Source organism: Botrytis porri, assembly GCF_014898465.1.
Source record: "Botrytis porri strain MUCL 3234 chromosome Unknown BPOR_010, whole genome shotgun sequence".
NCBI classification, from domain to species: Eukaryota; Fungi; Ascomycota; class Leotiomycetes; order Helotiales; family Sclerotiniaceae; genus Botrytis; species Botrytis porri.
Genome location: NW_024066084.1, coordinates 1,702,179 through 1,712,109, shown reverse-complemented (window position 1 = coordinate 1,712,109; position 9,931 = coordinate 1,702,179). Strand labels below are relative to the sequence as shown.

The 9,931-nt window shown below is 44.8% G+C and overlaps 2 protein-coding genes across 2 annotated transcripts; one reads left to right on the top strand and one right to left on the bottom strand.

Annotated features, from left to right (window-relative positions):
• Positions 1-620: 620 nt before the first annotated feature.
• On the top strand, positions 621-7,268 carry EAF01_007937 (uncharacterized protein). Its single transcript, XM_038916193.1, has 4 exons — positions 621-1,484; positions 1,581-3,049; positions 3,097-3,200; positions 3,253-7,268. The coding sequence occupies exons 1-4, from the start codon at positions 1,430-1,432 to the stop codon at positions 6,836-6,838; spliced, it is 5,214 nt and encodes a 1,737-aa protein (XP_038768664.1). The 5' UTR covers positions 621-1,429; the 3' UTR covers positions 6,839-7,268.
• A 295-nt stretch (positions 7,269-7,563) lies between these two features.
• EAF01_007936 (uncharacterized protein) lies at positions 7,564-8,994 on the bottom strand (the record flags this gene model as incomplete). The annotated part of the gene is made up of 1 exon (XM_038916192.1): positions 7,564-8,994. The coding sequence occupies one exon, from the start codon at positions 8,992-8,994 to the stop codon at positions 7,564-7,566; it is 1,431 nt and encodes a 476-aa protein (XP_038768663.1).
• Positions 8,995-9,931: the final 937 nt, after the last annotated feature.

Below are 9,931 nucleotides of genomic sequence, written 5' to 3'. Positions count from 1 at the left end.
TTGAATTCAATAATATTGTATTTATATATAAATTGAAATGTTTTACGAAATTGACCTATATGAGTATATATGAAAACTCTTCAAATATCGGAATAATGATCGGCCTGATGCCGACTCCACTTCGATGCCCGTAACATTTATAATATTCGAATATAATTCACAGTATATAATAGCGATTTAATATAAATTGAGTTAATGTAGTTACTAAATCAAACCTTGTAACGGAGTCAAGGCATCGAAAGACTATAGAGAGCGAATAGTTCAATTGATGTTGAAGAGCTAAGCTATACCAGGAATCTGTATTTACACCCTTCTCCTTGGTATCTGGTCACGTGCACCCTTGATAAGCCTATGGTCGATGAGAGATGAAAGTTTTAATCCCCCCCTGTTCCTCTCCGATAGATACGTTACCTTAGAACGGTTTTCACACGACGTGAAATAAGAGGGTGTTCTAGAATGTCGCGAAATTCATTAGAATGTCTGCGTTGGCTAATGTGGAGGACCACCAGTGGACATCAAGACTGATGATTATGATTGGCCCCCTTCCATACGATAATATCGATTTGTTGTCAATTTCCATTTCATTGAACCACAACTACTCGCCATACATACACCCAAAGTGTCATTGTAAACAACTTTCTTTTTTCTTCTTCCCCTTCTTCTTCCCCTTCCCCTTCCCCTTCCCCTTTCATCCCTTCTCTACTCTCATCTAACCCATCCGCTCCTTCCCTTCCCTCATCCTATCAATTCTCCTCTCGCCCCCCGCCCTCTCACCCGGTCCTCTGTCGCCAATTCACATCAAACTCAGTCCAACCAAATATACATTCTGCACCGAACTGTATGCAACTGCACTGCGCTGCACTGTACCATCCTATCTCTTCCCACCCATCCCATCCCATCCCATCCATCTCATCTACGGAGTATACCTTTGATCCTTGCTCGCCTTACTCACCACAACTAATATACTTGTATCATTTCCATACTCTATTCGCTAGCACACTATCAAATCACTCTCAGCTGAGAAGCTGTCAATATCTCGCGGTTAAGAAAGATTTGTAACCTCACTTGGTCGAGTATTATCCTCAATAACATATCGTTATCCAGTTTATTGACATTATTGTTCTACCATTTATTCTATTAATTATTTGTCACGAGAAATTCATCTTCTTCCCGGCCTCTCGTCTTAATTTGAGCCATTCCGATCCTTATCACTATCGCAAAGTGTGGCCCCGCGCACCCTGTCTGCCACGACTGGCTCCAGCCTTCATCAGCCTTTCCCCTGGCCTAACACATTACTTCTATTGTTGCCATCACTCCCTTTCTTGCGCACTCTATTAAAGGCAACATTCTATTTTTCGCTTTGATTCCCATGGCATTTTGCCAGTGAGGAGGAACCCGAGGTAGTATGCTAGTGCAGTGAGATTACAGTATGATACAAATGCAACGATCCTCGTCGCTCCCTGGGCCAGGGCATGCCTCACCTCGTACGTCTCGTATCTGCGATACACGATGTTTTATAGTTTTTTTTATACTGCTCCTTTCTCGTTGAATAGTAGATTGCTAATGCGCCGAATCGCCAGCTATGTCCCCGACAATCACTCATGTATCGTCAAGGAGTCCGACACCTTCTCCGCCGGAGAGGAACAATTTACCACGACTGCACCGGTACCAGTCGAGAAGTCCACAGAGACCCATCACTTCTTACAAGGACTTGCCAAATGACGCGGACGCTAGATGGAGTTCTGGCCAAGATTCTTCACGTTCGCCCTCGCCCACACCTGCCCAGGAAGCTCCAGGCGCCGTTGATAGATCGTCTACCCCAAAGCCGTACAACCAGGAACCTATAACTTCAATAAAAATGCCTCAGCCTCTATTGCAAGACATATCCCAATATGTAAACCCACAGATAAGTGTCATAACTTCAATGACTACGAACACGAGTCTTGAGGAGCTTGCCCATTTGGTTAGGTTGTCCTCGTACCAGGAAAAGAAGCGTGCCCATTCACGCATTCGTTTACAGAGATCCCTTGTGTCAACAGCACTCTCTGCCCGCCTTGCACGATGCGGAGAATTAGCACACAGGACCTTGGTTGACAACTTTAGGGCTGATGAGAAGAAAAACTTTGCCAACCTTTACAATGCCATACATGATGTCCGGAACTCATGCGATGCCTCCCGGCGCTTCGCTTTGTTGGAGCCTGATTTTGACAACGGACGATCAAGTATATCTGGTGCCGAGGATACAACACCTGTGTTGAATTTTATGCATGAGATTCCTTTGCGATCTCGTGAATGCTTGCTTAGTTTTTTGACCCAAATCAGGACAAACTCGGACTATTTGGCTAGTCGCATAGCTAGCCTTACGCCGACCGAGTTGTCAGCTTTAACAAGCTTCCATCAAGGTTTAGAAGCTATCGACTCTGTTCTGCCCTTTCATACTCGTTCCAAGGGCCATGCGGCTAGCGCCCACCGCAATTTTTCGCATATACCTTCTGCAGTTGAGCGTTTACTTTCTTTTCAGCGTCATGATCCTTTGTCTGCTTTGATTCACACTTGTTTTGCAAATTCGGCTGGCCCCGATTCCTTAGAAGACCTTAGAAGAACTGATGTCTGGGCCACAACATGCGCCCGATTAATCACCGAGAGCAAAAGCGGGACAGATCCTTTTATCTGCTGTGTTTTGAACGTCTGGACCACAATGAGAGATTGGTCGGGACGAACTAACATGGAATGGTATTTGATGAAAATTCTTGAGGACGGAGCCTTTTTATTGGAGAAAGCCGAGGACCAGGCTGGTACGCGCATACATGTTGAACCACGGAATGCCAAGGATTCCATAGCTGCGGATGAGTTTTATGATGCGGCGATTCATGGACTTTTCGATATCATTGATGACCCAAGTGCAGGAGGTATTCCGGAAGGCTTAATCGAGCTTGGCAATGCCATACTTCGAAAACTCGATCCCAAAAGACATGGACCTACCAGGAGATTCTTGGTTTCAAAATGGCTGTTTTCTGTTTTTTTATTGAACGCAATAATTCATCCAGAAGTACGTTTAAGCCACCCTTCGAGTGGTCAACTCACTAACATGCATAGTCATATGGAATGATGTCAGAATATCACATTACAGAGTATGGTAGGCAGAAAATATTGAAAGAGGTTGCGATGCGTGCACAGCGCATTGTTGTTGATATGACCTGGTATTGCCATTCTTGTATCTATCTAGTTCCATCTTATTAACGCCTTCCACAGGAACAAATCCTCTCCAGCACCAGCAATCAAAGCTCACATAGAGAATATTCTAGCACGCTTCCGTTCCACAAAACCATCAAAATCCATTGCCAAGCTTCTTCCCGCAAGGTCTATAACCTCATTAAGAGAGACAGCAGAGGTGCACCCTTATCTTGTCCTAGCACCCGCGGACCTATTGACCATGGTAAATGCACTGTTCCCGGAAAGACGGCCCGTTTCGAGTTTCTCCACGAAAGATTCCCATCTCAGTGGCTTGCGATCTACGGCTTCTTCTGTATCTGGAATGTCGGCTATATCAGTGCTAATACCGCAGCCACCCACTCGTGAGACTCTGGACAGCGCTTCTATCATGAGCAATAGCGGCTCTTCCACGATAAGTGATGTCACCACGTCCAGAGAACCTCTGCTCAATGAGACATTAAGCACACAGCAACGAACGTCTTCTATCTCAACAGCGTCCAATCGCCAAAATCAACGACTAAGTTATTATGAAGATGACGGCTTCGAACTCCGAGAAGCCCTCCATGAAATGTCGCGTGCTTTAGGTAGCGATACGACCTCTGGTGCATGCCATCCTTGTGCAGAGCGATGGACTGTTTTATTCATGACGCCAGACGGGCAAGGATTGTCAACCCAGATGATTCACGATGATGATGAAGATGAAGAAGAAGGCACTTCAAGCAGCGATACGGATGAGGATAGCAATGGGTTCCGTTCAGATCTTGACAAAGACTATCACCAGCTCAGAAGTTCCATTCTAAAACTTGTGGAAGATTATGAGATTCCCGAATCGCTAGATTCAAGACTTGAATCAAAAACTTTCAGCAATCGCACGTCGATTCTCGAAACTCCTCGCAGGAAGTTCAGCAACAAGTCCAAGTCACTGGCTCAAATACAGTCGAGGAATCCCTATCGAGCCCGAGATCAATCCCCTAGAACTGACAAATCTTCTAGAGGGATTGATACTAGACATACAAAACAGAGAGCTGAAGCAGAGGCAGAGGCCCCTTCAGTTCTCATTTCTATGCTAGAGGCTGCTGAAACCCAATGCAAGGCGCAGTCTGATTTTATTAATGCTCATCTGTACTGGAAAACCTTGAGACAGCTCAATCAAATGTCATCTGCCTCATTGAAGAGGGATGGATTTGCATCACTTTTAACTATCTTATCTAGAGGGCCTAGAGATTCCATCCGGCGCTCCACCAGCGCCATCGAAGAACACGAAGCTTGGTTGGTTTGGCTCAAGCAATCGCAACAGCGCCACGACGTAACAATCGAATCGATGATGAAACGTCTGAAAGCCCTCCGCGATAAAATGTGGTATGTCACCGATGTTCGAAACTCAGCAGCGTATGAGGGCACCCGAAATATTGCCATAGCCTTGAAGTGCATGGTATCACCCAAAAAAGTTTCTCATTTAGACAAGTCTAACGCGCGCTCTCGTAATATATCGAAGCCTTCAGCCAATAATTTCCTCTTGAAGACTGAAGCACAAGTCATGGATATGATGGCTGCCAGTGAAGATCAAGGCGGTCCAAATAAACTATCTGATGAGCAAGCGGAGAAGACTTTAAGGTGGCTGTCCCAATTTGGAATCGAGAACTTCTGCAAGGGCGAAGAACGAATCCATAGGTTCAGTTTAGAAATCGAAACGTGCATCAATAAACTGGTTGGGGACAATTTGATGGAGGGGCCCGTTCTTTGGTCTAGTGAGCTTTACAACAGAGACAAGCGGATCTTGGACAGTGGAAAGCAAAAGGGTGACCTGTCTCTGAGTCATTTTGGATCTCTGAACTTATCTGGGGAAGACGTGGCCAGCACAGACAGCACACGTCGTGGCCTACGTAGCACAGATTTCAACCGTCCAGGATTCCATGACCTTCGGGCTATGTCTACCAGAAATAATTCTCAACAGAGCTTTAGCTCAGGAAGGTTCAGCGGATCGCGATTAAATCCTCCTGGAGACCTGATGGACTCCCAGGATTATTTTGGCATTGCAAGTCCCGTGCTCACAATAGACTCTGCAACAACATTCTGGTCACCCTTTCAAACACGAGCCCATTCGCCAACTACGAGTGTCAGTAGTCGTCGCCCAGATACTGCCTCGTCGACCAACGAAACTATCATGCTGAAGGACGATCACATGACTGCAGCTAAGCATCGTTTTTTGGCGGATTTGAAGCAGACTTTGACAAGCTTACTACTTAGTGATCTTGGCACTCTCGTTTTTGCTCGTGGGAGTGAGACAGATTCATGGTTTTCAGGTTCCATAGGTCAAGATTGTATTGAAAGAAGAGATAGGGTAGATAGAAGAGCTAGAAGGAAAACCAAGAAGCGTGTGATAGAGAAAAAGAAGAGCTTTGGGGACCTCCGTGGAGCTCAAAAGATAGAGCAACTCCCAATGGAACGGCAGGAATCACTTGGCGAAAAAGCAGAAAAGGGTTCCACATCAAGCAACAAAAGTCTCCCGGATAATGGAGCTTCGGAAAATCGATCCACCACAGGAAGCTCTTCTACCAGTGATTCTGTCAGCACAAGGCCTAGAAAGGGTACGATTAGAGCTACGAAGGAGTTAGATAATCTGGAGTTTCCCTACAAAATGGCTTTTCATCGTTTATTGCGTATGTTTTCTGTTCACCCTAACCCTTACGCGAAGCTCAACGCGCTGTACGAGCTTGAACATCTGATCATTGCATATTTAACACCTTCCACCACGAGACGGCCTCGAATTCGCCAGGAGCCCATTCCTATCTCCCCACAATCCCCAGAAATATCGCATCATCATGCTTTTGGGCCACCTGATGCAGCAACAACCACCCCAAGAGCGAAAACTCTTGGGGAAGCGATTGACAATTGCAAAGAGCGCCGATCTCATACACTCAACCAAGGAGATAACCCTTCGCCAATCAATCGAAACACTGAACGATACATGGGCTCAAACGCGCCAACTGCCGCGAGTACAGACATGATTGTCGATGTCTTGCAAGACCTATTCCGCGACCCAGATATGCGACCAAAGACACTGTTCCGCGACTTACAGTTTATTGCTTCATTTGTACCAGCTGCTACTCTAGATAAAACAGAACGTGGAAAAGCTTTCTGGGATGCCGGACTTGCCGCGCTTGGTCTGAAGCAAGACGTGTGCCGTACACTAATTGAAATTGCAGATGAGATAGTTGTGCATTACACCCAAACTCGCAAGACAACAGCCGCTGTGCTAGAATCGTCATCCATTAATGTCGAATTGATGAAATATAGTATGCAGGATGCTGCAAATATGTGGACGATCACTGCTAAAGAAGGAGACCCTGTGGCAGAGCGAGAACTTGCCATATTTTATTTGACCCACCCCGAATTGGTAGAAAGAATTACTGCACCATTGAGCAAACCCCGTGAAACCTTTAAAGCACAAGTTATGGAAATGCATCAAGGCAAGGAGGGTGTGGTGACTGAGAGAGATAGAGAGAGGAGTGATCCTGCCACCATGTGTGTCGCTTATCATTGGATGGAACTAAGTGCACTTGGTGGGGATGAACTGGCAAAGAAGTACTTAAGACAGCGGGAGGAGCTGAACGCTATTCCATGATATATGATTGATGATATAACAGGTGTTTTGCTATACGCCCTTCATTTGCAAACGAGAACATGATGTTGTATATACCACTGACGGAGTCTATTTTCAATGTTTTAAGCAAGAGATACCTTTTTTTGTTATTTGTGGCAACGGTACTGTGTACTTGCCTGTTTTGGATTTGGATAAGTTTTCTTTTTTGTACATATCATTATAAGCACTTTCGAAATATAGGAGGCACAGTGGCTTCACAACATTCAAAGAAATGGATAGTGTCACGTATGATATGATAGAAATTATTTGGAAGATTACTGCCATAGAAGCTTGTAATTCTGAGGGATATTGTACTACTAGTTGATATTTTGAATAGATTCTCTCTTTCCAGCGCAATTCCCTGTTCCGCTTCTAAACTCCGCAATCAAGCAGGCAATCAAATAAAGTTGTCTCTACGCTTCATCTAGATGTATGATAACTAGTCGCTGCGCCGGGTGTTGGAATTTGATACGGCAGGTTCGAAGAAAGTAACTTTTATTGTTGCCGGCAGGCAAATACCTCTCGCTGTTTCGAAACCAATGTAGAATCAATAACAACGCTATGTCGTTCTGCACGATGATGGATGATGAAAAAAAAAGATGCTCGACAGAGCTAAAGACGGTAAGCAGCTGCATATGACAAGCCCAGATGGAGAAGACGGGCAAGAACTCCGACCCTGCGAATCCTGGTCAAATCCATGAATAGCTTCATGTAACAAATTGGCTCTTCCTAAGAAAAACAGCATTCTTGACCCGTTCTCTCTCCCTCAGGAGTCGATTTCTCTCCTTGTCAAGATAATGAACAGGCCATCCGCCCACCGGCTCGGGCTTCGTCATGAAACTCGTCTTCCACTTGATATTCCAATTAGTGAAACCAAGATCGTAAAATGGGAGGACCAAGTTGAGTTGAGGTATGGAGAGCGGCTTCTTGGTGTTGGAAGGAGTTTGCAAGATGACATCCAAGCGCTTGATATTTTGGAATAGTTGTAATTTAGCCACGAGTCTCTCAATGTGCTGAAATTCGCGGGTTTGCTGACAATTTTGGACGGAAGAATTGGCTTTGGATTGATTGGTGTCGGCAACGGAAGGAAATAGAATGTTGACGAAGATATATTTGGCATGAGTAGCAAAGTCTGGACCGAGGTAATCGATGTAATTGAGCAAGGTGTCGTAGTCCTTGAGAGGCACCTCTTGTCCAGCAACTTGAGCATTGGTCCCAGCAATTTCTTCCTCAGAGCGGAAGTCAGCTTCAATTTCGATCCAGTTTTTCTCCCAAAATTCACCACGATCCTTTGTAGACATCTTGCTAACGACACTAGCTACGTCATAAACATCAGGTAGGAATTCTTCCGCACATGCATGTTTGTACGGATATCCATTCTCCGTAAAGCGCTCGGTGATTCGAGCAAAGTTTCTATTGATACCACGTTGAGTGATTATGATGTCCTTCTTCTTCTTATCCGCACGGCCAAAACGAGGCTTTTCTGGTCTGGGACCAGTGGGCAACACAACAGGAGACGGTGTTGAAAGTGTAGTCTCATTTGTCTTGGTCGGAGTGGCAAAGCTGCTCGATCCAGTCTTCTCTGGTGTGGAGATGGCGGAGTGAATAGACATTGCATTCATCTCGTCCTGTAACTGATGAATGCCTACCTTCTGGTCAGGCTCAAGACCATGTGTATCATTTGAATCGTTCCGATTGGCTGGAGTCGCTCCGTGGTCTAACTTCATTGGCAGCTTAGACATGGCCGTCAAGCCGTCACCCATAGTGTGGATATGAAGGGGAGTTCCATTCATGTGTGTATGATCTGCCATCTCTGATCGGTCCTTTGATTCCTTCACTGGGAGAGCCCCAGAACTGGTTTCCGCAGGGGCCTTTGGAAACGGTGCGATCTTGGGAGGAAGTGTAGGGACAAACTCTGGCGAGGTTGCAGATAGTGATTTTGATGCCACTTTACCTAAAGTTTCGAAGTTTGGGGTGATCAAAGTTCCTTGGCGGAATGATTTAAATCCCAAAGGAGTCTTAGGACTACTGATGGCGGATAGATTCGTTGGGGTATTGCCGCCCGTTGCGACCAAGGAGGGCAAAGCCAAATTTGGTAAGTCAAAGGATCTCTTTCCTCGGGCATTCTTGTTTCCCATGATGCTATCGCTTGCTCTCGACGAATGGTAGATAGCAATTCGGGAGAATTGTATTGAATATGATGGGAACGAAAGAAGGTATACTCGAGTAGGTGATGCGTTCTAGAGATATCTATGGTAGAACCTTTGTTAGTAGATACCCGATGAGAAGGTCATATACAACGGCAGCGAGTTGTATGGTTTGAAAAGCTTTTTCCACGACACTTTCAGCCCACACGAAAGAGGGGAAAGATAGCTCTATAAGAGAAAAAAAACTAGGATTAATGAGAAATTTTGGACACTCAGGTGAATCCAGAGTATAATTTTCGAGCTATGTGCAATATTCCTACATACAGTAGATGAGCGATTGTGTTACAATCAATATGGATGAATGATGACAAAATGGTTGAAAGTTGAGGGATTGTTAAGCTATCAAAGAGGAGGAAACGTATCTGAGGAGGAAAGGATCTGATAATAAGGAAAAGCATCGTACTTGCCAACAGATAAATTGCTAGATTGTTCTGATTCGTGAGTTACGATTTTAATGGAATTATATGGAGAGAAGAAAGTGGAACACCTACTTAAAGGAATTGTTGGGCTGAATCAGTGGATGATACCGTAACTAAATCTAGCGTTCAAAGTTAGTAATGAAGTGAATGGGAATGTAGGAGATGAAAGTGAATGAATAGTCTCGACGACTTTAATACTGATATCTTTGACCAGCATATAACAAACGAACAAGAAAAAGATTTTTCTATTTTGAGAAGTTCTGATTCACATCGTTGCCTATAAAGCTCTGAATGGCTTCAAGCTCAAATATTGTTTAAACACGTATCCAGCAAAGTACATTGAAAGAGGGGCAAAAGATGCTCATCTCACACTCAATACTGCTATATACCACAATGAGTCACTCTAGCTATGCAAATCATCAAAAAACTGGGTGCTATGTGTGGTAGGA